The 27,214-nt window shown below is 47.6% G+C and overlaps 1 protein-coding gene across 2 annotated transcripts; it reads right to left on the bottom strand.

Annotated features, from left to right (window-relative positions):
* Nucleotides 1-4,050: 4,050 nt before the first annotated feature.
* On the bottom strand, nt 4,051-25,293 carry LOC101567722 (TRPM8 channel-associated factor 2). Of its 2 annotated transcripts, none has more exons than XM_023712892.1 (8): nt 25,217-25,293; nt 23,296-23,929; nt 12,527-13,518; nt 12,135-12,232; nt 10,951-11,164; nt 10,347-10,586; nt 9,169-9,506; nt 4,051-6,037 (listed from the first exon to the last, which is right to left on the bottom strand). In XM_023712892.1, exons 2-8 carry the CDS (start codon nt 23,913-23,915, stop codon nt 5,774-5,776), a joined length of 2,766 nt encoding a protein of 921 aa, XP_023568660.1. In that variant the 5' UTR covers nt 23,916-23,929; nt 25,217-25,293; the 3' UTR covers nt 4,051-5,773. The 2 variants fall into 2 exon arrangements, with proteins under 2 accessions (XP_023568660.1, XP_004629156.1); XM_004629099.2 differs by having other exon boundaries at nt 25,188-25,276.
* Nucleotides 25,294-27,214: the final 1,921 nt, after the last annotated feature.

Raw genomic sequence — 27,214 nt, 5'->3', positions numbered from 1 at the left:
TGGATACAAGATTTTAGACAAGACGTACAGCTCATCCTACTAAATATAAGTAGATTTTATTTTATTTTATTTTATTTATTTTTTTGCGGAACTGGGGATTGAACTCAGGCCCTTGAGCTTGCCAGGGAAGTGCTTATTCCACTGAGCCATCTCCCCGGCCCCTATAAGTAGATTTTATTGCAAATTTATAGATTTTTTTCAGGGCAAGAGAAATAATATGCTTTCAAGTGTGATGGAAAATGCAGAGATTGCAGGTGCACTGGATTGGCTCTCAGGTTACACTTACATGATAAAGTGAGTCTTTCAAGGAACATCCTTTCCTTCCTTAAAAAAAAATCACCCTAAAATAACTCCTGGGGGCTGGGGAGATAGCTCAGTGGAATAAGTGCTTGCCTGGCAAGCACAAGTTCCTGGGATTGGTCCCTGGTTCAAAAAAAAAAAAAAAAAAAAAAAAAAAAAAAAAAAAAAAAAGCCCTTTCCTTCCTTAGAGGTCATTCATTGTTCTTGTAAAAGTAAAATTAGCTGTGCTGACCCACTTCGGGGGAAAAGATCTCTGCTCACTAGGTGCCTGATTTCCAACTTATTTTGAGACCTTGAGTTTTTCTGGACCCTCACCTATGCTCTGAACTTTAGCAATATGCTCAGAAGACTTTTTCGTGGGTGAGTGACTGAAACCACTTGATAGCTCCAAAACCATTTGATATCCACTCCCCTCCCACCCCCGAAGTTGCACATGTCCAAAGGGTCGGTCACTGGGTGAGGTGACTTGGAAATAGGTTTTGTAATCCCTGACTCCTCCCTTCTCTCCCTTCCCCTGGCTACCAGGTAGTGAGCAACTTTCCTCCACCATCTGGTGATTGGAAAGTGAGTAATTTAACAGAGGTACCAGTTTTGGCCATGGGGACATTGCTGTGACTGCACCTGACCATGTGGTTCAGAAGCCTTTGGAAATTTTGTGGAAAAGAGGGGTAGAGAAGGCATAGAATGTTGTGAGCAGTGTTTGATGCTCAACTCTTGTTAGAACTCAGAAGATGACAATACTTTGAATCATGAGGCCAGGATCAGGAAGTTTCAGTTGGGAACAAGTGGTTCATTTAGTGTCAGACTGGCAGCCATATGGCTGGAAATTTGTCCAAATTGTTTCCATGTCCCCAGACTTTGATGAAAACAGAGATTAAGAATGAAAGACTAATTAATCAGAGGTCATTTCAAGGCAGTCTAATGTTCAGGCTGTGGCATGGGTACTACTGGCTGCTTTTAGCCAGATTTATAGTGAGAGCCAGGAGGATAAACAGAGTAAAAAATGTGGAAAATCTTCTTGGTGGCCAAAAAGGAGCTGCTGATAAAGATGGGTTTGATAAAATCTTGGATGCTCAAAAGATTAGTATTAATTAAAAGCTAAGTGCTTTAATAGGGACAAGAAAAATGATGTCTTTGGGCATCTCAGAAATCATCAAGCTCTCACCCATGACATGCTCAAGAGTTCCACAGTGTAATCCTTCCTTTTGACAAGAAGATCCCAGAAACACCAGCTTATTCAGGATTGTCTAGAGAAGTAAATCCCTGAGTTTAGCTACTCAGGCACTGGGAGGTCACTGCAGCTATGATCCAAAGGGGCCTGGCTACCTCTCAAGCTTCTAATCAATCTTGATTGGTTAGAATAATGTCTAATTAATCATGTCAGAGTACTGTCTCGATGGACGTTACTGACATAATGCTTGTTCTGTCTGCATGTAGAATGTAAGAGTTACGGGTTAGTGGAGGCTTCCACCAGATTTCACAGGAAGATTTGAGAGCCAAAAATAAGTGACAGAGTCACACAGTCCCTTCCAGAAGCTCATGAGAAGGCAATGCATGAAGCTGTGAGTGAAGTCAGTGGTACAGTGGAGAACTTAGGAAGTTGCAGATGCTGAGAACGTGGAAGGAGGAAAAGCCAAGAGGCCACATGAGCTGCAACCAGCAATGCTGTCATGAGTGGGGTCTACTCAAACATGTTCTGTCAACCTGCTCCAGGTGCTGGACATGTAGCTCTAGAATTTAATCTATCCCTTGGGGCCGGGAAGATGGCTTAGTAGCTTCCCTGGCAAGCACAAGGGCCTGAGTTCAATCCCTGGTTCCTCCAAAATAAATAAATAAATAAATAAATAAATAAATAAATAAATAAATAAATAAAAATATATCCCCTGCTGAGTTTCAGTCTTACTTTGATCTAATTTCTGTTTCTTCTTTTCAGAATGGGAAAGCTTTTTCATTGTATGTTGGATGTGTTGACCTGTCCTTTTTTATTTTTACAGCTAAGTTTGCCTTGAGTCTCACAGGAGACTTGGATTTTTCAGCAATGCTGGAACTCCTAAGTCCTGGCTAACTCATGGATGGATTAAGTGCATTTTGCACAGCAACATAGATGAGTCTTTAGGGTAACTGGGGGTGGAGTGCTATTGTTAAGATTTATAAAAGCCCCACAAAACTCTTATGTTTAGAGGTGAGACCTGATCTAAAAGGGAAGCTCACTGGGGGAAAAATTGGGGTGTATTCTTCTAGTGGGTTGCAAGAACCCACTCTCAGCTTCCTGTTATGTGTTGAAAAGCTTTCTTCTGCCATCCCTTTGTACCATGCTGTTTGTCTTGAGCCATACATCCACGAACCAAATCCACTGAAAACGTGGGCCAAAAATGAACTCCTGTCAATTGCAGGCTTGTGCTTGTGTCCTAGCACTAGGAAAGTGACTACTGCAGTTCATGTTTGAGAAAGCGAAGGAAAAAAAGGAGTAATCTAATGGCTTGTCTTTTATGTAGCTCACTGCCATCTGTCTCCAGGCATGGCAATGTCTAACTTTCTATTTAACAGAGTGATACACAAAACAGGCATATGGTTGAAAAGCATATGGTGGAGAAAAAACTAGGCATATGACCATTAATGCTGTATATAAATTTCCAATTAGAACTTCCCCAATGAATCATGATAGGTTACAATGAAATTATATCTGTTTGGTTTACCTGTCCCAGTAATCTCATCCCAGAGCAAAAGCCCCCATGTGTGTGGGGGCCTCCTACAATCAAGACAATCCCTTGATCCCATGGTAACCAAAGGACCCAGTCACCTTTTTTTATGGTATGAGCAAACAAGCTTGTAGACATGGTAGGCATTACTAAAATGACATTCTTTTTGGTCAGAATAGAAATTAGTAGAGGATGGAACTGTCACCAATCGGGGTCCAAAGAGGAATGCTAAAGAGCAGATGGGGACTCAACTTGTTCCAGATTGGTTCTTCAGTATTTTCACAGTAAAGTTTCTTAACTCATTAGAGAGAGAGGCATAGGCAGTCTTATTAGGCAGGTTTATAAAGTAAGAGGAAAAAGGGAATGATGCTTCAGCTTGAGGAGGTGAAAGAGGCACAGTTCTGATGGAAGGGATCAGATCGGGCCTTTAAGAAAAAAATAAACCCAGCTAATGTGGATTAGTGGACATGGGCTAACCTGGTGCATCATTGACATGGCTCTGGAAAAGTCCTTCTCATTTAATCCAGTCCCATAAGATGAGTATTTCTGCTTGAGAAGTCTCAGTTTTGTGTAAGCCTTGCTGGACTTCAAGGTGACCACAGGTCTAGATCAACAGCTGGAGACTTCTGGGTATCATGGTAGTTGAGTATTCCTGTATATCTCTTATTTGGATTTCCTCAGTGTTGAAAGTGGAGGTGAGGATTATGTAATTTAGGGCTCAGCGATTTTGGAGCTTTTAGGAGACATTCCCTTAATAATTCATATTCCTATAGGCAGAGTTTAGAAGATGCAAGGTGACAAAGGAGACCCATACAAAATAAAGGCCCACCTTTGTCTTATTTTTAGTTGCTTTTGGGTATTTATAGGTTCACATGAAGTCATTATATTTTGCTTTAGCAAAAGCAACATTTTAAGTCTTTGATAGCCTCAGAAGACAGCACAAATCATATTGGGTTGTTTATTTTTGCCTTGAGTACTGAGGACTGAACTCTGGGCACTCACAGTGAGATACATGCCCAACATATTTTCTTTTTGAATTTTTTATTTCAACACAGGGCCTTGCTAAGTTACTAAGTTGTCTGAACTTGTGATCTTTCTGATTCACCCTTCCAGAGTGCTGGGATGACAGCTATGAATTCTGCAAGCGACACGTATTTTTAATGAGCAAGAAGTAAAGGGCCAAGAAGTTATTTTGTCCTTTAATGGTGGCCTCTGTGTTGAACAAACCTAAAAGACCAAACTGCAGTAGCTCTAGAACATTCAGTCTGAGGATATGCCATTCTGCTTATATGTGAGAATCCTTCCAGAGATGAGAAAAAAAAAATGTCAGCTGGGATAGAACACCAGCAGGCACAGTGGTACTGTGGCTCAGAAATTTAATTCGCTCAATGATTCTGGAGCAGACAGCTACATTTATGTTTATGTGGGAAAGACAGCCTTTGCCATTTTTGTCACTCAGTGCTGTTTTCAGAGAGAAGTAACATTTTGCCAAAAACTTCTGTTCATGAACCAAACTGTATGCAAAGAAAGACATTCTTGAATCAAGGTATTACTGTGTTCTTATTGATACCAATTTTGGAAACAATACTGACATTCAGTAACGCTCCTATAGGACTGAGGGTCGACATAGTGGTGAGTTTCAGTGTTCAGAATGTCCATATTGGGAGTATAGCTCAGTGGTAGAGCATTTGACCACAGAACGTCCATATTACAATGAACCTTGAAAACTACTTTGGAAATGGAGGATGGTAAAGGATAACTTTTTGTGAGCATCACAGGATGGTCACAAACATGTCCACTGGCATCAAATAACACCCCTGGAAGGAAGGTGTTTTATCCACACCACAGATAAAAACACTGACACGGAGGGAGGCTGATTGATTGTAGGACCAAGGCTAGCCCAGGGCTCTGTCCACCACATCAGCCTGTCTCTCTTGCTATTAAAAATTTCTCAAAACATAAGAAATTGAAAGACTTGCTCAAGGATGGAAGAGGGGGAATGAATGAAAACATGGCATCCCAAGGTCTTTAGGACTACGGATGAAAAATAGAACCTCAGGAGGGCTGGATGAAGTCCAGCATTCTGTGAATGTGTGTGATGGCAAAGCAAATCTCTAGCCAGATATAAAAGCTTGAAAAAGAAAGCACAAAGGCACATTCCTGAGATGCTTGTCTTTATGACCTTGACCATCACCCTGAAGGCAGGCTGCGAAGAAGGGAGGCAGGTGACTGGGGCTTGGCAAATTGGCTGTGAGCATGACCTGTCAATGATGGACTTCTTGGAAATGGGCAGAAAAATAACTCCCGAAGTTCTGCTCCAAGCAGGTTTTTGTGACAGCAAATCTCATAGGCTTCCGATGGCGCTAATAGCCCACTGCTGTGTGTGCGCCAGAGCTTCATCACCACCGGCCAGGTTGGCCTGAGGAGTGGGAGACGTGAAAGATGGCTCCGATTCCCTTGGCGTCCACTGGGCGCTCTTGCACAGTGATCTGCTCTTGCCTTGCAGAGGGGGCTTCTTCCTTTATATTTCATTGGCCCAAACTTGCTCTGCACACTATGTTTCTTTTCCTACCTTTAATAGAAGTAAAACCCTGCTACATTTCATGCTTCCTTTGTCCAGTTCTTTGTTTAAGACAAGAAGAACCTAGAAAAAAGCCAGAAACACCCCAGAATCTGGTAACAGCGGTATGTCAACTCAAGGTTCATGACATCTCCAGCCAGGTCCCAGCAGCAGCCTAGAAGGGGGATCTTCCTCTCCTCCCTCCACGCCTGCCTCATGTCCCTTTCTCCTTGGAATCCATGTACGTTCTCATGGGGTGGTCTTGCCAGGGGGGCAAGCAGGACAGGGTCTCGGCCACTTCCTTCTGGATAGGCCAGCCCCAGGACTGAAAGAAAGGTACCAGATTCTTGTGCACTGCTTCCGAGAACTTCTTCATCCATAGGTTCATCTTGCCGTCTTTATCTTTGGGGAGGCCAGAGAGGGTCTGGTAGTCAGCGAAGAGCTGGGTGAATGGCTCCCACCCAAAAGCCTCCTGGAGCTGAAAGAAGATGGGGAAATGAGCTTTCAGGTTTGCTAATGTAGCTGCAATATGCATGCTGGTAAGTGTATTTATTTTACAGTGAGTAATTTCTTTCCCTTCATCATTAGTTTCTCTCCTGTTATTTGCCTCTGTCTCCCCATCCAACAACTATATATGCATTCACCCTACTGGTTCACTTAATCTTCTCCTCATGAAAACATATAACCTCAATCTAGTAGTGAGGCTCATGAAAACTTAAGGTCTGAAAGGGTAAGAATTCAATACAGAACAATCACCATTATCTTTAATTTTTAAAAGAATCCCCAGCTTATAAGTGTTTGCCTTAACATCAGGATAGATTTAGTCTTACTGAGATGAGAATCCCTCATATCCTACATATGCAGCCTATTCGGAGTCCACAAGCTAGCAGACTGTAACATTTTCCAGAACAATAATCTCAGTGTCTGTCTGTCTGTTTCTCTCTCTCTCTCTCTCTCTCTCTCTCTCTCTCTCTCTCTCTCTCTCTCTCTGTATTTGGCACAGGGTGTCACTACACAGCTTGAACTTGTAGTGATCCTCCTGTTTTCAGCCTTCTCAGTGCTAGGATTACAGGCATGTGCCACTACACCCTGTCTCGGAGGCCAGCTCAGCACACCTGGAGGCAGGGCCGGCATGGCAATGTGGTACCAAGGATCGAACCCTGGTGCCTGCGCTTGTCTAAGCAGCTGCTTAGTCCACTGACCTATCTCAGTGGCCCTTCATTATTTCTTTAATATCCATCTCAGGCCTTGCAGTATCTGAAAAATACTATATTATTGTGTAGAACACTCTTTTAGGGGGAGGGGTGGAGAGGAATTGGAAATGTTTTAAGGGCCAGGGAGACAGCTCAGTGGAATAAGTGCTTGTCTTACAAGCTCAGGGGCCTGAGTTTGATCTCTGATACCACCAAAAAAAGAAAAATAAAGAAAGATCTTAAGGATTTCTGAATGAGCATGATTCCTGCTTTATAGAGAAACACTACAGAATTTTTGAATTAGCAGAAATATGAGTGTTTCCCAAACCCATTCATTCTTCTACAGGTAAGAAAGAAATATAAATCCAGGCTAGAAAGGCCCAAGGACAGGTCAAATGTGATAGCAAGCATCCCTCAGAATCTCGGAGTCTCATGATCTTCATCATCTTGCTGTTCTGGCTCCTGGTAGCTTATTAATTAATGTATCAGCAAATTAAACATCTATCAGTTATATCACATTCATGGGCTGTCTGCTATGTGCCAAACATTGTGTCAAGCCAAAAAATAAAAAAGATGTGGTGGTTGTGTCCCTCAGGGGGTACAGATCAGTGGGAGGGATAGAGATGTGAACAGACAAATGGCTCAAAAGGCCGGCTTGCTCAGGACTTGGTGTCCAGGAAGCGGACAGCTGAGGTGAGCTCTGACAGGTGGCTGCACAGGTCACAGGCCAGCTGTTCAAGCCTGTTTCAGCAGCAGGAGGGAGGTGGGGGAAGCTCAGCACCGGAAACAGCCAAATGCGTTGGGGAGTGTAAGTGGCTTGGTCTATTGGGGGGAAACTGAGGGGTAGGAAATCAGAAAACACGAAGACGGATGCCGGCCCAAAGTCCTCTATAGATCGCCAAGCAGCTTCTAATTCTTCCTTTACGTACATGAAAAAGAATAATTCAAGAGTTTTAAAGAAGGACACTTCACTTTAGCTTGGGAGCGGTACACAGGAAGGATGCGGGGGGATTGAGGCAAAATTGTGCAGCACTTAGGAGGGAGTTATTGGATGAGGCCAGGATGAGAGTAGCAAGAGTGTGCTAAAGCGACAGCCCAGGGATGATGAAGGAAGAGCTGTAGTAGGTGGAGGGAGGGGCCTGCGTCCTGAAACTGAGACTGCGAGACGTTAGCGGGTCTTTCCACAGCCCTTGAGAACCGAGGCACAGGGCTTCACCGCAAGTGGTAAGTGGACAGGGCCAAGTGAGAGCTGTGACTCACACTGCCATGCATGGCCGCCCTTCACCTCTGCTGTCCTGCAGACCCTCAGGCTGGTTCTGTGAGAAGAGGAGGAGCATGCAGGGCAGAGCTGCTGGCTGACTGGGACTATCTCATGTTTGCTCTTCAGAAAATTAGTGATGGAAAAGAATCAAAACAGGGCATGGAAGCACAAAGGCCTGGGACTTGCTCTTCACTCCAGATTTCAAGTTCTAGGCCACTGCTGCAATAGGTGCTACTGCATAGGCTGCTTAAATTACTTAGCAGGAGCTCCGTGACACGTGGGCCACACAACACCTACCAATGGGGTTGTGGTAGACACCGCAGGGAATGCAACAAGGAGTAGCTTGGACCACGCAAAAACGCTGCAGGTGAAAGCAAGATCTGGGGAGGGAAATTTCTTTTAAAAATATTTTGGATTCACGCTGGCCAGATAGCTCAGCGGACTAAAGCGCCTGCTTAGGCAGATGCAGGGACGAGGGTTGGATCCCCCAGCATGCAGTGAGATGGCAACTGACCCTGGGTGTGGTGGCGCATGCCCGAAATCCCAGCACTTGGGAGGCTAGAAACAGAAGAATCATTACAACTCTGATCTGTGTAGTGAGACCCTGTAGACCCCGTACTAAATACATAAAAAAAAAGAAAAAGAAAGTTTGGGTTCAAGTGGGGTGATGGAAGTCTGAGAACCTTGTTAGACTTACTTCCTACAATGTCTTTTTAGAATGCGACCGTCCTACATCATGTCCCTTCATCATAAAGGGAAGTAACACTTGATCCAAAAGCGAGGCAGGGAAAACCAAAACAAAGAGTACAGAATGCATATTAGGAAACCAAAGACAAAACCAGTGAATGGAAGAGTTGTGCCTCAACCTCAGAGCTCTGCTCTTAATCAGTATGCCAGATAATATAGATAAATAGTTTTGTTTTGTTTTTTTTCCTTTCATTTCTTCTTACACTGCAAAATTACAGGGGGCAGGTGTCATTCTCTGATCATACAGGGGGCAAACTTAGAAACACACCATGCAGCCAGATTTGCCACGCCCCCGGAGGTGGCGATCCCAGGCTGGTGGTGACGCAGAGGAGGGGGTGAGAACCTGTGAACAAGGTGCTGCTGACCGTGGGCTCTGGGAGCCTCTCACTCCAACTCTCTGCCTTGTACCTGTAGATATGTTTCCAGAGCCGTCCACACGTTCCAGTCACACAAAGGCCCTCCCTTTTGCAGATGCACTTTGATCCTCTTCTCTCGTTCAGGAGGGCTCAGGGCAGGGTGTGCCTGCGCCCTGGGGATACCCAGGACTGTCTCATGCACATAGACTGACCAGAGGTTGCAGGTGGCCTCGGTGGTGTGTGGAGGGAACTCCCACCCCGGCCGCTGCTGGTTGTGGCCCAGCTCGTGGACGGCTCCCCACACGCCTCTGCTTCTCATGCCCGTCTCATTAAGGAGCTCCTGCGCAGACTCCAGGTGGCACATGATGGGGTACCCTGAGTGCATCCAGCCTAGACACAGAAGGGAGAGATGGAACACAGCGCCCGGAGCCTCCCCAGCCCTCTCTCTCCTCTTCTTCTCCACTGTGGAGCTTGTCCTCGGCATTCTAGGTGTCCCAGTGATTCCAGGATCTGTGTTGGTTGCAAAGCAAGCAGCCTTCTTGCTGTGTCTGCCTCCCTTCCACTCTCACCCACCTGAGCTGTTCCCGCTCACTCTGGCTGGGAAGGACACAGCCACGCTTTACGGAGTCATCCTCATTGGCATTCGATGCCCACGAGCTTCTCTGCATGTGAGTTTGATGCTACGCCCTGGGCTTGGACCTACGATCTGCGAAGCTTAGGTAGCATCAGATTTTCTTCTCTTATCAAACCACTGTTCTCCAGATTGGCATGCAATGACAGAAATAGCTTTTTTTTTTTCTTAAAGAACAGTAGGGTCCTGGAGTGGGAACTGCCATTCCTGACTTCTCTATGTCCCTCTTTCCACTAAAGCTCTCAGTACTTCACACAAGTCTCCTTACTCCTTTGACCTCTTCATTTGCAACTCTGACCTACGCGTCAAGGAAACAGCTCCTTTTGTATGGTGTCCTTGAAACGACCCTCACTGATAGCTGTGACCTCACCAGCAATTTTCTGAGACTGTCCCAACATCTTGTGAAATCTCGCTTTGTAGGCATCCACAATTTTTCTTTCACCTTTAAACGTCTTTCAGCCCTATCGCAGTTTCTACCTTTCAGGTCCCTTTTCCCTTATTTATAAAATTTTGCTTCAAACATCTTGGACAGTAAAATGAAGGCAACATAACAAATAAATGGTATCTCCTGACCAGCAGCATTCCCTAAGCGAACGTACCAACCGCGATCTGCACGTCAGCAACAATCCTCTCAGGTCTGAGAAAAGGAAAAGGCCGCGCTGCCAGCCTGGCTATCGCCCGCATCATCTCGTCCCAGAGGTGGAGCAGAGGGGCTGGATCTGTCAAGGACTTGAGGTCTGTAGTTGGCACCATCAGGACGATGTTGTCTGTGGCCAGCTCTCCCCAAGGGGCTGGGCTCCCCTCGATACGGCTTCTCCACTCCTCCTGAGATGTTTTCCCTGGGGATAAACACCATGCAAACTGCCACCCACTTCCCCAACTTTCATTGGCCTGAAAAATAATACATTTTCAAGTCAAAGAGAACACAGAACTAATGAACTTCTGCCTCACAGTTTGAAAGATAAGCACCCAGACCCCTCTCTCTGTTCTGCCCTGAAGTCTCCATACCCACAGGGCGCTTCATACCTCCTGTCTGTGTGTCCACTTCTAATCGCTCTTGTTCTTCTGTGGCCCTTCTCCCTGTCCTTCCCTCCCACAGGGACAAAAGTCTCTGGGATGTGGGGGTGAGACTGTCTCTGTGTGGAGGGGGCTAGACATGAAACTGTAGCCCTTCTCTCTTACTACAGATTCGAATTCACTCACCCAGCTTGTAATACGGGGCGGGCACAGCCCTCTTGAGGGTGACAGGCACAGGACCCAGCTGGCTGCCTTTGGGCACGATGAGGTAGACCAGGCCACCCCACAGGCAGGAGACCAGCCGTTGGCTCCTGTCCATACAGCACCGGTGAGTCACCACAGGGGCTCGAGACAGCTTGCTGGCTGAGGTCAGGTCATCGGTGTGGCAGCCAATCTGTATCTGGGTGGGGGATTCCACTGTGTGTCAGGGCACAGGAGTTCCTGTGGTGTGTGGGTGGGCTGTGGATGGGGACGTGCGGGGAGAAGGAAGGGAACATGAAACTCAGCATCCCTTTTCCAAGAGCAACGCCCAGCGACCTATGAAGGAACACTCCAAAGCACGTGGACTAACAGTACATGAAGTCCATGAGACTTATCTGTAGGGATTTAAACAGCTCCAAGTGGGTCTCCTCTGAGACACCAGGCATAACTCCAGGCTCACACCGAGTAGTGATTTATGGCGGCTTTTTCTGAGGTGGACTCGTGCACTGTTACATGAGGCTTAAAAAGCGTGGCAACCCCAGCGTTGGGAATGAACTAACGAATCCTGGGCTGGCTCACCAGTACACAGGGAACCTGTCCTGGGGCAGCAAAATCTGACCTCAGGGGCACAAGACAGACACTGTCTCTTCCTGTTTTGCCTGTACCTGGGTCATGTTTCTTCGGTTTGATGTTAGTGAGCTCTAGAGAGAATGCTGAGACAGAGGGGCCCTAAGTATAGTGGAAGTTACTATCAGAGTTAAGGAAGCAGAGGAATTTAAAGTCTATATGTAGGGCATTCTTTTGTGGGTGATGGGATTAAAGTGCCCTTTAGTGTCAGGGCAAAGAACCAGAACTCAGAAACCTGTGCCACCAGGAAAATGGGGGGCAATGGGCATTTAACGGGTACACTTCCTCATTTCTATGGTTAGATAAAATCACCACAATCAGGAATCAGAAAGCTCAGGATCCCGCTCTCTGGGGCTGACTTTAGTAGCTGAGACTTTCAGCCGCTCGGGCTCTCTGAGATTTAGTTCCTTCGACCGTAGAATCCAGCGAGGCAGCCTCATCCCTCTTCCCACTCCTGGTAGCACTGCTGGGAGCTGGCCGGACACAGTGTCTGAGGAGACCAGCTTCGTGTTTGGGGAAGACCCGGCTGGGGTCGGCCTTACCGTGAGGCCAGCAGAGGCGGCAGCTTCCGGCAGGCAGACTTCAACGTTGTGCCCTTCTGGGAGGTAGAGCCCAGTGCTTACCCAGGAATCACTGTCACCTGCCAGGTCACAGAGAGAGCCATGTTCTTTGCTAATGCTTGACCCCAGCCCGTGCAGCCTTCCCAACCCCTTCCTCAGGAACAGCTGCTCTGCTTTGCCCCACTCATCACACTGCCTGGACTCAGCCCTCCTGAACCTTAAGCAGAACCCCACAGTCCATCTTCTTGAAAGTCCCTGATAAAGCATAAAGCCAGCCCTCCTGAGGGCCAGCACCTCCACGGGCCTGCAAAATAGGCCAATCCCACCTTTCCTACACCCTGTGCTACTCAGGGCCCTTTCTGCTCCTTCCATACCTCGGTTGGTCCCATCAATCTCCACAGTGATAGGATCTTCGGAGAGACACCGCCCAGAGGAACAGGTCCGAGTGCCGAGCCCCGGGCCCAGCTGGGAGCAGTCAGTCCCAGAATGCGCGAGCTCCGTGGCCAAGCAGAGCATCGCAGCCTCGTAGGAATCGCTGGCCACTGGGTTTTCCCGGCTGACGGCTGGGAGGCCTGATTGTCGCAGCATCTTCCGCAGGAACCGGTGCAATGACGCATAAGCTGGGACTCCCTCTGCACGTATCTGGAGGAAGCCTGCGCCATCGACTCTCAGCTTTGCCAGCCAGTTCTTTTCCAAGTTCCCATCTCCTTGGTTCAACACAGCCCGGAATTCAGACAGCGCCTTGCGGAGGTGGTAGCGTCTCATCTCAGGAGTAGGAACAGGAAAACAGCTTGGGCTGAGGGTCTGAGGCAGGATGCTGAGGCCAAAGCAGTTGAGGATGACATTGCCAGGAAAAGCGGCCAGAGCTGAGCGACCTGGGTTCTGGGAGGCCCACCACCAGGCCTGACCGCCAATCAGCAAGCCCCCACCCTCGGCCACAAACTCGTGCAGCCCTTTGGCCTCCTGGGCACTGTACGCAGCGCAGCAGTACACACTCAAGTCATGGGTCAGATGAGACACCAGGCTGCGTCCCAGGCCATGCTCCAACAGTAGGGGAGGCAGAGTTTTCAGACTTGTGTTCACCCCAACTTTGCCTGTGTGACCTCTGGCGAGCCAGCGGACAGCATTGAACAGAAAGGGTCCTAACTTAGGAGCACAGAGCATGCCCTCGTGGGCAGCCAGGACCACTCGGCCACGGCCATAGCGGGCCGCTGCCAAGAAGCAGGCGAGGGAGGCATCGAGTCCCACCGGGAAGGCCAACGCCCCGTGCACCAGCAGCTGCGAGGGGACGCCACCGGTCTTGATGTCCAGCTCAGAGATCCCTTCCAGGAGCTGCTGCTCCTCCTGCTGGAGCTCCTCCCAACACCTGCGGAGGAGATGGGCAAAAAAGGGCCGGTCAAACAGCTCAGAGGATTAAAAGTCCCTGTGAGCAGGCGCAGAGGCTGGGGGCTCGATTCCCGGGCCTGCCGTGCTGGCCCCTCCCCCGGGGCACACTGAGACTGCAATAGAGACTGGGCGTGGTGGCATACACCTGTAATCTGAGATCTTGGGAGGCTGTAAACAGGTGGATCACTACGAGTCTGATCTAGTAGTAAGACCCTGAACACCCTGTAGAACTTTCCCTAAAATACAAAGAAAGGAAGAAAGAAAGAAAGAAGGAAAGAAAGAAAGAAAGAAAACTCCTGCAGCCAGTTCATGAGTGCCCAGCGCAGCTCAGTGAGGAGAAAGAACACACAGCTAAGGTCAGGCTTCCTAGCACTTGGGATTTCAGTGTGTAGTGTGAATTATTTGGCTAAGTGTGACATGTATTTTCCACCTTCTTACAGCTGATCACGTAGCCCTGGTTAAAATGCTGTGCTTGATGCATAAAACGCTGGGCCTTTCCACAACCGTGCTTGTCACAGATTCAGACAGGGAGACAGTAGCTTTATCTTCGTGTCTTAAAATCCACATTATTCAAATAAAGACTTCAGGAATCCCTCCCCTTTAGTCAGTTAACTGTTGAGCATTCTGGCTTGGATTTTGTTTTTTAACACAACACACAAGTAAACTGAGAAAAACTTTTTTTGTTTTTGAGACAGAGTCTCACTATACAGTTCGGGCTGGCCTTGTGCTCACTTTTGTAGCTCCCAGGATGGTCTCAAACTCCCCTTGTTTCAACCTACCAAGTGCTGGGATTACAGGTGTGCGCTACCATGTCTGGGGTTCCGGGGTCAGCATGGCATGTGCGGCTGGGGATCAAACGCAGGTCCTTGGGCTTGCCAGGTAAGTGCTTATGCCTCTGAGTTATCTCCCCAGCTCCTATTGCACCATTTCTATGGCAAGCAATTCTGAACATCAGCCTGTGTTTTCCTAGGGCTACCTATGTACTCGGGACATGTAACTAAATTGCTTCTTACTGTACTTGAAGATTTATAAAGACACATACTTCTCTAATGTACAATGTATGCATGTATGGAAATCCTACAGTGCAATTAATTAATTTGTACAATCAATATGTGTTGTTAACCACAGAACAAGATATAATTTAAATGTAAAGAATTATTCCCACTGCATACTTAGGGAATTCATTCAAATAAAACTATATAAAATAATAATTATTTTAAAAAATACTCAAATCTAAAAAAAATAAAAATATTCAAGTCTGATGCAAGAGCACCTATTACTTTTTTGAGAAGTAATCAAAATATAATGAATTTAGAAAAGCTGCTCTGTTCCAAAATTTTTAAAACAAATTTCAGATTCATTAAATGTGAAACAAGGAAAATTGGCTAAATAAACTGTGGTTCATCATTCAATGCATACTGTATAATAACCAAAATAATTATTAGGTCATATTGGAAAAGTTTTAATGGAAAAATTTGAAAACTAGAATCTGACACACTGTTCTCTAAATAAGTTGAATTAAAAAAAAACACACAACAAAACAGAGGGCCAGCAAGATAGCTCAGTGGACTAAGCGCCTGCTTAGACAAGCACAGGCACCAGGGTTCGATCCCCAGTACCTCATGCCATGCCAGCCCTGCCCCAGGTGTGCTGAGCTAGGCACAGAGTCCAGGTGTGGTGGCGCACACATGCCATCCCAGCACTGGAGAGGCTGAAAACAGGAGGGGCACTATGAGTCCAAGATGCATAGTGAGACCCTGCATCAAACACATAAATGAAAGAAAGAAAGAGAAACACACAGAATCAGACATAGAAACAGGATCTGAACCATACTTATCAAATTATCTTCAGTAAACATCTTCGGCTAGTGGGGTTATGAGATATTTTAATTACCTTTATAAAACTTCATTGGCTCAATGTTTAAAATCAAATGCTTCTTTTAAATAAAAAACTGTTGAAATATTATTGAAAAAAGTTTCTCCTAATGGGATACTTTCCCCGTAATTCATTTGCAGCATGCAAGTGAGTAGACAGATGTTGGGGCTGTGGAGAGGGCTCAGTAGAATAAGCGCTTCCCTGGCAAGCGCAAGAGCCTGAGTTCAATCCCTGGTTCCGCCAAGAAAACAATGAGTAGACAGATGCTATGTCTTACTTTTGCTGTTGAGTTTGCAAAATAGCAGGGCAACTGTCCTGCGGGTTCAGCGGTCTGACAAGTGTGTGGCTTGTCGCCTTCTGTAGAGACCCAGTTGTATTTTTTTTTCTTGTATTTTAGGCAGGGTCTACAGGGTGTTCAGGGTCTCACTACCAGATCAGACTCGTAGTGATCCGCCTGTTTACAGCCTCCCAAGAGCTGGGATTACAGGTGCACACCACCACACAGAGTCTCAATTGCTGTCTCGGCATGCTTTGGGGGCGAGGCTGGCGTGGCAGGCCCGGGGATTGAACCATCAGCCTCTGCGCCTGTTTACAGGGGCTTTAATCTGCTGAGCTATTTGGCCGGCCCTCCCAGATGTATTCTGGGGGACAGGGACACTGAGCCAAAGGCTTGCTACGAAGACATTCCGTTCTAAGTGCCACTCCCGTATTTCTTGGCAGCTACTGGGAGCGAGTCTCAGCTTGTGGTAGGAAGCCTTCAATACGAAGAGCAGCGCTGAAAGAACTGTGTCATCTGAGGGCTCACAGTCTGGTGCCTGTAAATGTATCTAACTGCACTTAACTGGTGAGTAGGGCAGGGCAGGGGCTCTGGATTTGGACAGGACAGGGGTGACACTTAGACTTCTGGCAGCACTGCCAGGTAATCTTCTGAAAAGTACTCTCCCTCTCCAAGTCTGTATTTGCTCACGTACTTCTGGGAGTGTTTAACAGTACTAACAAGTAAGCTAGTACAGTGCCTGACACCCAGCACATCCTTTAACGCATTAGAGAGTATTTTACATACACATAAAACAGGGCCTTTAATACCTAATGGTTATTCGGCTGGGGAGATAGCTCAGTGATCTAAGTACCTGCCTGGCAAGCCCAAGGACTTGAGTTCGATTCCCAGTACCACATGCTGTGCAGGACCCAAAACCGGGCTTGGCGATGCACTCCTGTAATCCCACCACTGGGGAGGCTGAAGCAGGAGGATCACTACAAGTCTGAACTGCACAGCAAGACCTTGTATCAAAAAATAAATACAATGGAAAATACTTAATAGTCATTGATTTGGGTTGAATTGTATTCCTTAGAAAAATCTATTTTTGAAGTTCTAATCCTCAATACCTGAGAACATGGACCTTATATTATTAATTACTATGCTTTGATTTGTTTTCTGAGACAGGGTCTCACTACATACTTCCGACTGGCCTTGACTCCAGTATGTAGCCTAGACTGGACTCAAACTCACAGCGATCTTCCTGCCTCGGCCTTCTAAGCACTAAGACTGCAGGAGGGCACCACCACACCCGGTTTGAACCTTGTTTTGAAATCAGATCGCGGCCCAGTGAGGACAAAGTTACACTGGAGTGAGTGGACTGCTAACTCTACATAGCTGGTGTCCCGGTGAGACTTAGATACACACACAGAGGCAGAACACTGCGTCAGGCAGGCAGACACGGGGGCGCTGCACAGCTGAAAAACAGCAAGGCAAGGATACCAGCAAAACCTTAGAAGCTGGGAGAGAGGCACGGAGGGGATTCTGCGACAGCGCTCAGAATGGGCTGACCTAGACGCATGCGCACAACATGGTGTCCGATTTCTAGCTTCTATGACCTTAAGATGCGAAGGATTTGTTGCTTGAGCCACTCGGATGTTTTCACAGCGCCTGGGAAGCTGAACAGGTCCTTGGCCAATGCCAACCGCTGGAGAGTATCACAGTCAAACATTCGACGCCCGGCTCCTTAAGCCACAATCTTTTCATTCTGTCAAATCTGGTGGACAGAACAATTCCACCATCTGCCTTATTTCACAGAACTTTTATCTGGAAACTATGCGTATGGGTTGTATGAAACACACAACTGGAAAAACAGAACTGAGTTGCTTATAATCGGAAAGTCCTTGAACCAAGACCGCTGTGCTGAACAGCATTGGACTGAGGGTAGAACAACGTCCACTCTTCAAGAGTTTCATGAGCCTGCGCTACCGGTGTTTACGGTAAGAGCAGCGCCTTACACGTCATGGACGTCACAGCCTGCATAGTGCATACGGATAAGGAGCTTTGGATGATCTGAAGTGAAATAATCTCCCATACTGTGTGTTGGTAGAAAGCAGCCAATGTCTTTGGATTTGTTTTTGAATATTAAAGTAATTGGAGCACTGGCCTCAGTTGCGTAAGCACAGGGGTGCGCTTAGCCCTGCCCTTGGGGACAGGACAAGAGAGAGTCTTGCTTTTGGTTTTAGAGCTGGCCTTTCCCTGCACTATACAAACAAGGTGGTGCAGAGAACTATTTTTTTTTTCTTTCAGCCTTTTGAAAGGGATTGGAAGTAAGGACGCTGGGAGATCTTCCTAAGGAGGGGACGAGGCCAAGACTTGTGGACAGGAAAGTGCCCCAGAAATCGCAATGAGCTCGCTCTGAGGAAGGAGGGAGGAATCTTTTGAGTTGGGAATTCAAAGGAGCTGGTGAACTGACCGCAGCTCTGCTGTGTGCCGACACTGAGCCCTCTGTGGACAAGGTCCACAACACGAGACCTCGCGCAGGTTTACTGCTAGGAAAACAGGTGCCCCTTCCTTTTGTAAGCCGCATTCATTCATGCGCTGTGATGTGGTGTCTTGGCTTAAATGACTCAGCCCTGCCGCGGTAGTACGAAGGCAGCCACAGAGTGGGTAGCAGCTCCCCAGTCCACTGTAGCTCTGTCCTCACTGAGCTATGGTTTTATTTCCAAATAAATAACTTTTCTTGAGGGACACAATTCTACCCATATCAGTGGCCATCAGGGAATAAGGCCACACTTTTCAGCTATGTCCCATACTTCCTCACAGCTGAAGGCAGCAAGTCTCAGCTCGTGGTAGGAAGCGTTCGACACGGAGAACAGCCCTGTAAGAAGCGGGTCACCTGAAGGCTCACAGTCTGGTGCCTGTAAATATATCTAACTGCACTTAACTAGGGCAGGGGCTCTGGATTTGGACAGGACAGGGGTGACACTTAAACTCCTGATAGCGTTACCAGTAATCCTCTGAAAAGTGCTCTCCCTCTCCAAGTCTGTATTTGCTCACGTACTTCTGGGGGCGTTTAACAGCACTAACAAGCGAACTAGAACAGCGCCTGACACCCAGGACACCCTCTAATGCGTTAGTGAGTACTTAATGTACACGCACACAGAGTATTCATCTGGTCGTAAGGTGCTCCACAGCTGAAAAACAGGGCCCTTAACACTTAATAGTCATTGATTTGGGTTGAATTGTATTCCTTAAGAAAATTTATTTTTGAAGTCCTAGTCCCCAATACCTGAGAATATGGACCTTATATTATTATTGTTTTTGGGGGATCTATGCATGCACGTTAAATAATCACTAATACATTAAAAGATTTACTATGGTTTTTTCTGGCTACTTCAGGCTGCCTGAAGGGCTGTTTTGGTACGGCTCCTGGAGCTCAGAATCGAGCCGCGGTCCTATGCGCCTGCCTGCATTTATTCATGCGGCACTTTAAACAACTAAGCTATCCGGCAAAGCCCCAAAAGATTTACTATGAATAGGTGTGGTTATATGGACATTATGTACATCTAAAATGTACCAGTAAACTTAAAACATTTTTAAAAAAGTTTTTACAAACATGGAGCTGGCCCACAAGGCTTAGTTTATCATTCTAGTGAAGAATCTAGAACTTTCAGTTTACAAGAAACAAAGGGGGGGGGGGAATACAGTATATTAAATGTCACCACGGGATACAATCCGCAAAATGAAAACTACTGCCATTGAAGAACTATTCAGGATAGATCACTTTTATTTAGTTACTTATTTTGGTATTTTGAGACAGGGTTTTGCTATCCAGTTCAAGCTGGCCTTAAACTCACTTTGTAGCACAGGCTGGCTCCAAACTCACAACAATCCTCCTACCTGAGTACTGGGATTATAGGCGTGCACCACCATGCATAGCCCAGGACAGATTATCTTGTGTCTTGAAAAAAACAGAAACAAAAGTCTGGTGATATAGGTCAGCAGACTAAGCACCTGCCTGGCAAACGCAAAGACCGGGGATCGATCCTGGCACCATGCGCCAAACCGGCCCTTCCCTGAGGCGTGCTAAGACGGCCACGGAGTCCAGGGGTGGTGGCACATGCTGGTAGTCTCAGTGCTGGGGAGGCTAAAAGCAGGAGGATCACTATGAGTTCAAGCTGCGTAGTGAGACCTTCTACCAAATACATTAAAAAGAAAAACTAGAAAGAAATAAAAAATTGGAAAGAAAAGTCATATTCTTAACAAGCCATAAAAGTGCTACCAAGACATCAAAGTGCTTCAGCTTTATTTAAATACCAAGGCTAACAAGTTTTTTTTTAAAAATAGTATGAGTCACGGAAATGGACAGTAACATTAAAGCAGTGTTCTTTTAGATGTGACCATGGTGCCGTGTGGCTCTATTTTGAAGACTTCATGTCTTCAGAGACTTCTACTGAAACACAAATGGAATGATCTGATGTCTGCCTTCTGCTTCAAAGTGATCTGGGTGGGGAGTGGTGGGTCTGCGCGAGAAGAACGGCCACGAGGCGACTGTCGCTGGGGCTGGGTAACGGCTGGGCAGGGTTGCACCGCACTGCCCTCTTTACTTTTGCGTATGTTCAAAGCTTCCCATAATTATTTTAAAAAACATACCACACACGCCCCAGATTCAGTGGCAGAGATGGAAAAGAGAGGGACAGATAAATAAAACCGGATTTTGTTTGCTGAGGAGTGTTCATTCATTCATTCATTCATTCATTCATTCATTTTTTTTTTTTTTTGACGGCAGGCTGCACCGAGGACGGGATGTAACTTGTCTATGACAAAGAGCCAGACCGCGGCTGGGGACAGGATGTACCTGGGGAACCTGGTCTGGAAGGGACGCGACCTGTGGAGCACCACCAGGCTACCCGAGCAGAGCAACTCCTGCTGTTGCGTCCACGTAGGACAGGATGTAGGGAGGGCACAAACGTGGCTACTGACTTCCTCGCCACTGCAGTCTCATTGTTCTCATACGCTCCTGTCTCAGCAGGGGCCCATCCTGCTTTCAGACACAGCCCTTCTTTCCCTTTACTGTTTTACACCCTTCCTTCCTTCTCTTCATCTCTTCCCTTTTTTTGTTTCACATGATATAAAAGTTGCGTTGGACCACTCCATGGTTGTCCCAGCCAATTTTTTGGAGGGACCAAAAGCACCTGGAATCTTTGCACGCTGCGCTGTCAGACAATGGCAATACTTCGGGGCAATTACAAAGATTGTGCCAATGGGACTGAACGTGTTTATTCCTTAACATTCAAAAGAAAAACAAATTGTAGGGAATCAGAGGCCACCCTAATGCCCTAGGAACTACACTACCTTCCCAATGTGCATGGAAAGCAAGGAATTTCAAGTGTGTTGGGGCTGGGGTGAGGGTCTAGAGCACAGCCCTCGCTCACTCAATATCTTCCTCCTTGCAGCACAGTCTTGGATTTCTTCAGAGATGCCAGTGCTCACTTAGCAATATTCAGGCCTTCAGACCCCCTGGCAGCTAAGGGTAGCCATATAATCTAGTGCTGGCCGCTAAATTATAAATGCAAGTCTAAAGGTTAGGGATTCCAGAAAATATGAGTTCCTGAATTAAAATAAATAGACCCAGCCTGGGTACTCCAGCTTATTACTAGGTGGATGTAACTATAGTGCCTGGGGAAGTACTAGCTGCTTTATGACAAAAGGACAAAGGAACACAGCATGACAAAAGTTGGGGCACAAAACAAAAGGCCAAGAGAGAATGAACTTGGAACATTGCAGAGGCCACAGGCCTAGACCTGCACTTCATGTCAGAAAGGCCAGAGAAAATAAAGTACATGGTTAATCTACTGTAGCAAGGCTTTTGTTACACAAAGATGGACAAACACAATGAGTCATTAATATCCAAAATTATAATCGTTGGGCTGGGGAGACAGCTCTGCAGTCTAAGTCCCTGCCTGGAAAGCGCAAGGACCTGGGTTTGATCGCTGGTACCTCAAGCTGTGTTGGCCCTGGAATCCCAGACGCACCCTGTCGGCCATCAAAATCAGGCAGGATGGTACATGCCTGTAATCCCAGTGCTAGGGAGGCTGAGACAGGATGATCACTATGAGTCTGAGCTTCATAGCAAGACCCTGTACCAAATAAATAAAAACTAAACTGAACTGAACTGAACTCCTGATTCCCAAATCCTTATTCTCATCATTTTTCAGCACTCCATGAATGGCAAGATAAACCTCTGAGTCACTCACCAAGAATTTCAATTTCTCTTTTTCCTTCTCACTGTTTTCAGTCCATCAGCTCAGACTGCTGGGCCCTACTTTGGAAGCTCATCAGAATTGGAGCTGGAATAGCATATGTGTATCCGGAGTTGGAGCACTTCCAAGTAGCTGCGCGGCTACCAACCTAGTCTGGTCAACAGCATCTCTCCTGTGCTTTATTTCCGGCAATTTCTGCTTTCAGCCTCTGCCTATTATTTGCCTTTAATCTGAGGGCTCCTCTTAAAATATCAGCCAATCACATCAATGTTCTGTATACGTTCCTGTTTCCTTATCTCAAGCTACGTGAGATCTACGTCTTAGCAAAGAACTGTTGGCTCTTAAATCGCCCTCGCCCTCAACTGACCCAACTTTATCGCTCAGCTCCAGCAATTCTGGCCTTCTTAATCTTCCAGGAAGACATCCAGCAGGCTTCGGTTTCAGGTTGTCCTTCCTGCTCCTTGCTCTACTTAGCCATCTCTTCTTAAAGATGCTCTACTTAGCCATCTCTTCTTAAGGATGCCCCAGTGGCCCATCCCCTCACTTCCGACAGGGGTCTTTTCAAGTGTTACTTTCCAGAGACACCTTCCACATGACCCATTTGCTTGTTTACACTCAAATCCATTTCACATCATACTCACTCATCTTCTACCTTTCCTTGTGTCCCAGGCCCTGGTGTGTTCAGCCCTTGGAAGGCAAGAGACAGAAGACAAAGCAGGAGGAGAAAGGAACCCAAGGGATGCTTCCTCTTCAAGATGTATCTCTTATGTCCTAAATCCTGTTTAAACCATCGTGTCCTGACTCAGTCTTGTCAATATTTCTTCCCTAATGACCCCAATAAAATAGAACTTCACTCACCTCCTTCTTATGATACTTGCATAGCCTGCTTTATTTTTCCCTGTGGCTCTCATCAACACTGCAGAGGGTACTTGTCTATTTGTCTAACTACAGAACTCTCCCCTGGAAAATAAGCTTCAGGACAACATGACTTATCTATTTTGGTCTCTGCCAGACCCCAGTCTCTAGAATGGAAACAATGACAAGTGCTCACACCCTATTCTTCCATCTGCTTAAAAGGCTATTAATGGGCATTGCATGTTTCGGGCAGAACACAGTGAGAAAGACCTATGAACAGGATAAGCTCTGCTGTTCAGCTGATTAATGAGCTGACCATGGAGGGACTGGCAGTGAGGACGGGTCCCTCTTGGTCTTGGATGCATTTAATTATCTTATATTTGATTCCTAGTGCTTCCAAATGATATAGAAAGTTATTGGCATTCAATGGGAAGCTCACTGAAGAGGAGAAGTCAACTGTACTGCTTCACATGAGGCAGACCCCTACTGGGAAAGGAGTACTCACCTGATATGAAGTGGGATCTTGGGCACCTTCTTGGAGACTTTGAGCCGGCCTCGGTCCCCATAGATATCAGTGAAGTACACTCCAGCAACACCCGTCACCAGATTCCCAGGGAAACTGGACAGCACCTTGTCACAGCCATACTGACTAGCCCAGTGCCAGGCTTGGCCCCCGATGAGTAAGCCCCCGCCATGCTTTACAAATTGGATGAGCTTTTCGGTCAACTTGGCATTGTAGGCACTGATACAGTAAGCCCCCTGGGGCTCTCCGGGTTCCAGCATGGTCTGTGCCTTGACCCCAGCATCTTTCAGGAGACTCACGAGGGGTTCCAGGCATGGGTGCACCCCAATGGGGGCCTGAGGGGTGACACGGAGCCAGCCCACTGCATTGACAAGAAATGAAGCCAAGCCAGCATGCAACAAGTAACCCTCATGGGATATGACGACAAGGCGGCCCTGGCCATAGGAGGAGGCAGCAATGAGCACCTGGCCCTTGTCATTGACCATCACGGGGAACGAGGCCTCCCCAGTAAGAAGGAGCTCACTGGGGACAGGGCCTTCAGGAAGATCCCAGCTTGTCACTCCATCCATGAGGGCCTGGAACACATCAGAAGGTGTTGTCATGGTTCTATCAGTGGCTGCGGAGGAAAGCAAAGATTTCAACTGGTCAGTACAGATGTTTGGTGAGGACTGTTGGGTTCTGCAGAACACAGCAGCAGTTTTCTCCTCAGAGTCTTAACCTGAACATCCCCACATCTTTCTGGCTGGCCTTCTGTGGTTTCTGGGGGTCTTTTATGTTTGCTTATTTATGTATTGTTTGTGTATTTGGTAAAGGGTCTCACTACAGCTCGGACTTGGAGCAATCCTCTTGTTTCTAGCCTCCGCACTACTGGGATTATAGGCGTGCACCACCATGTCCAATCTCGATCAGCTCGGGGGTGGGGGGGCATGTGGTATCGGGCCTCGAACCCTGGTCCCTGCGCTTGCCTAAGCAGGTGCCTAGTCCGCTGAGCTCTCGCCAGCCCTTGGAGGTCTTTTAAAATCAGTACATAAAACTAATCTCACTGCAGTTTTCTCTTCAGAGTATTCTTTTTGGATAAATTACTTAGGCCTTGGTTATCTGATTTTGAAGATCAGCACAATACTTGTGCGATATACACTATTCAAAGGGGTAGAAGCCAGTGCCTGGCCCTCTACTGCCCTTTCTGGCTTCCCCAAGTGGCAGGGGCTGTGTAGTTGGTCCTGCCTCAAGCCATCTTTTGCCTTTCTGCGTGCTCAGAGGTCTTCGAGGTGGAATCCGCTTCCCTTGGCTTTTAAGGTCTCCCTGTCCTGCACTCCATTTACTACTTTTCTTTCCCTGCCACTTCCTCCAGGGCTGGGCATTCCTGAGCACGCCCACACTTCCCACGGAGTTCACCTCCTCTCCCAACTCCCGCTCCCACCTACCACCTCTTTCACAATATCGCTCCAGGAAATTGAATCCACGAGCGAACGCGTGGATGGCGGCAGCGCGGAGTTCAGGAGAGAGGAAGGGCAGCGAAGGAGAGAGATCAGGAAGTCTGAGCTCAGCATCCTGCTACCACTTCTGAGAAGATGAGCAATTTGACAGGAAAAACGAACAAAAACTCCAGAGGCGTCCGTCTGTCCCGGAACACCGAGCACAGCGCTCTGCAACCAACGCGCTTGTTTGCGAGTTCGGTCAAATTCCTGAGTCGAGTTCAAAGAAAAAGGTGAAATGTATTTGGAAGTGGCGGAGCGAGTAGCACCAGATAAAGAAAAGAAAGTTTAGACCTCTGAGAAGAGACCTCAGACCGCCTGGAAGGCGTCCGGCATCCTGCTGGCACCTTGGGGGACCCCACCCCATGATCTGCTGGGTGCTCTGCCAAGCACACTCACCCCTGGACGTGCGCGACTGAAAAACTCACAATTCGCCAGCAGGGGTCCCCGGGAACTTGCTTTGCAGGGGCGCAGCGAGGGTTTCCGGAGATGGGCGGGACCTTCCGAGGAGGGATCCGCCCGGGGCGGGCTGCCTGGGGGTGGGACTATTCAGGGGGGGCGGAGCCACCTGGGGCGGAGCCATCTGAGGCTGGCTGCTTGGGGGCGGAGCTACCTCAGGGGCTGCAATCAAGGGGCGGAGTTATCAGGGGCGGGACCACTTGGGGGCGGGGCTGACCAAGGCAGGGCTGTCCTCGAGTAGGGCGGGGCTACCCGGAGGGGACGCGCCCATGCCACTCCGAGGGGAGGTGGCGGGGGCGGGGCGTGGTGGTGGACCCGCTGTTTCCTGTTCACTTTCGTCCTCAACCTGGATGTGCGGCTTCACCTTACCTGAGTAAGTGTCTGTGAACATTGTCGCACTTGGCGAGAAAAGCACATTCCAGGTCTCCAATAAGTCAGATTCAGGAAAGAGGATGCCCTTAGGACAGTGGAACCCACCCAAGGCCGGGCTGGGTGCAGCGCTGAGAGCCCGCGGACCCGAGGCGAGCTACCCCCTGGTGGCCAGCGCCGGGCAATGCACCCAGGAAACCCCCGTGAAGACGGGTCTTGCAGGTTGCCCAGAATCTGCTGCAGAGGTGAGGAGCGCGTGACATTGCCTAGACAGACTTCCTCCGAGACTCAGCAAATGAAGCTACTGCTATAATATGGCTGCTGCTTTAATTTCTCCCTAATCGGTCAGAGAGTGAAAGTGAAGGAGGAAGGGGAGCTGACTTGCCGCAAATCTGCCTTTGTGCGGCTGTGCATAGAGGGAGGACATGGTATTTTTAGGTTTATGGTGTCTTTTTATAAGCGTTATTTAAAAGCAGCAGTGATTGGCTCGAAATATCCTCCCTGAAAGTTAACACGCATCGGAGTTCTCGCTCAAAGTCATTCCGCTGTTCTCTGTTGATGTAACAAGTCCTTCAGAGAACCGGCCACGGTGCCTTCGAGGCATCAGATGCCTGGGATCCTGCCTTGGGCAACGCTCGGCCCTGCTGGGTCCGCCAGCATCAGCCCACCCCGTGCTTCCTCTTCTCCCCAGCACTCCACCCCGTGGATTTCTTCGTTTTCTTAAAGTTTATGCACTGCACATCCCTCCCGCCGATCAAATGAAATGTCCTCTAGAACACTTACTCTTTTGTTTTCTAGGCTCAGTCATCATTTTCCTAGGAGTGACTTCTCAGACCTGTGCACTATACCAAACCCTGGTGGTGACTCTCAGAACCCCTGCTTCTTGGTTCCTCTCCTTGTGTAATTGTACGTTTATCTGTGTAATTGTTGGTTTGCATTGCCTTCATTCATCAAACTGCAGTGTCAGAAGTCCGCTCTGCCTGTGTTTTAGTCACTGGCGCTTATGGCCTGCTTTTCTTTCTGCACATAGTTGGCTTAGTTTCTTAATAAATACAGACAAATATGTGGAACTGATACATATGTAGTGACTGTCCAAAAGATTCCTCTTGAATTAGTGAGTATATAACTGACTCTTCAAAAACTTGTCAAATAGCCCGATGCATTCAGGTCTCGGAAAGAACAAGCCAGGAGAAACCTGCCCAGAGAAGACACTTTGGGATGCACCCTGCCAGCGTACTGCAGGCTTGGAATCTAAAGCCAGTCAAGTAATTGGAGTTCTTAGGCTGTGTGCCAGGAAAAAGCTGAGCTGAGGGAAGGGAGATAAGAGACAGACCCCAGGAAGTGGGTCAGGAAGGCTCCCTGCGGAAAGCTGAGCCTGGCAGCTCTTTTATGTTCCGGGGCTCTTAGATTTTAGCTCGTCTCTACTTTTATCAACCTTGCTGTTACGGTAGTGTGTTGCTTCTGTTATAGGACTTTGAGCACTTACCTCCAGATCAGAGTGCAGGAGTAGGTGTGGCAGTGCCAGGATAGGTGTCATCTGGGAGACCACTGGGATGGGGTGGGATGGGGTGGGAAGGGGTGACATGTCAAAGAAGATG

Source organism: Octodon degus, unplaced genomic scaffold, assembly GCF_000260255.1.
Source record: "Octodon degus isolate 3935 unplaced genomic scaffold, OctDeg1.0 scaffold00027, whole genome shotgun sequence".
Lineage (NCBI taxonomy): Eukaryota > Metazoa > Chordata > Mammalia > Rodentia > Octodontidae > Octodon > Octodon degus.
Note: the sequence above shows the minus strand (reverse complement) of the source record. Positions and strands in the feature narration are given on the sequence as shown.

Bases quoted from the DNA above. Each gene is read 5' to 3' on its own strand.
- LOC101567722 (XM_023712892.1), bottom strand. From the start codon at position 23,915: ATGACAACACCTTCTGATGTGTTCCAGGCCCTCATGGATGGAGTGACA. The intron at 12,233-12,526 runs GTATGGAAGGAG...GTGACCTGGCAG, and splicing joins GATTGATGGGACCAACCGAG to GTGACAGTGATTCCTGGGTA. The intron at 11,165-12,134 runs GTAAGGCCGACC...TCCCCCACCCAG, and splicing joins CCGCCTCTGCTGGCCTCACG to ATACAGATTGGCTGCCACAC.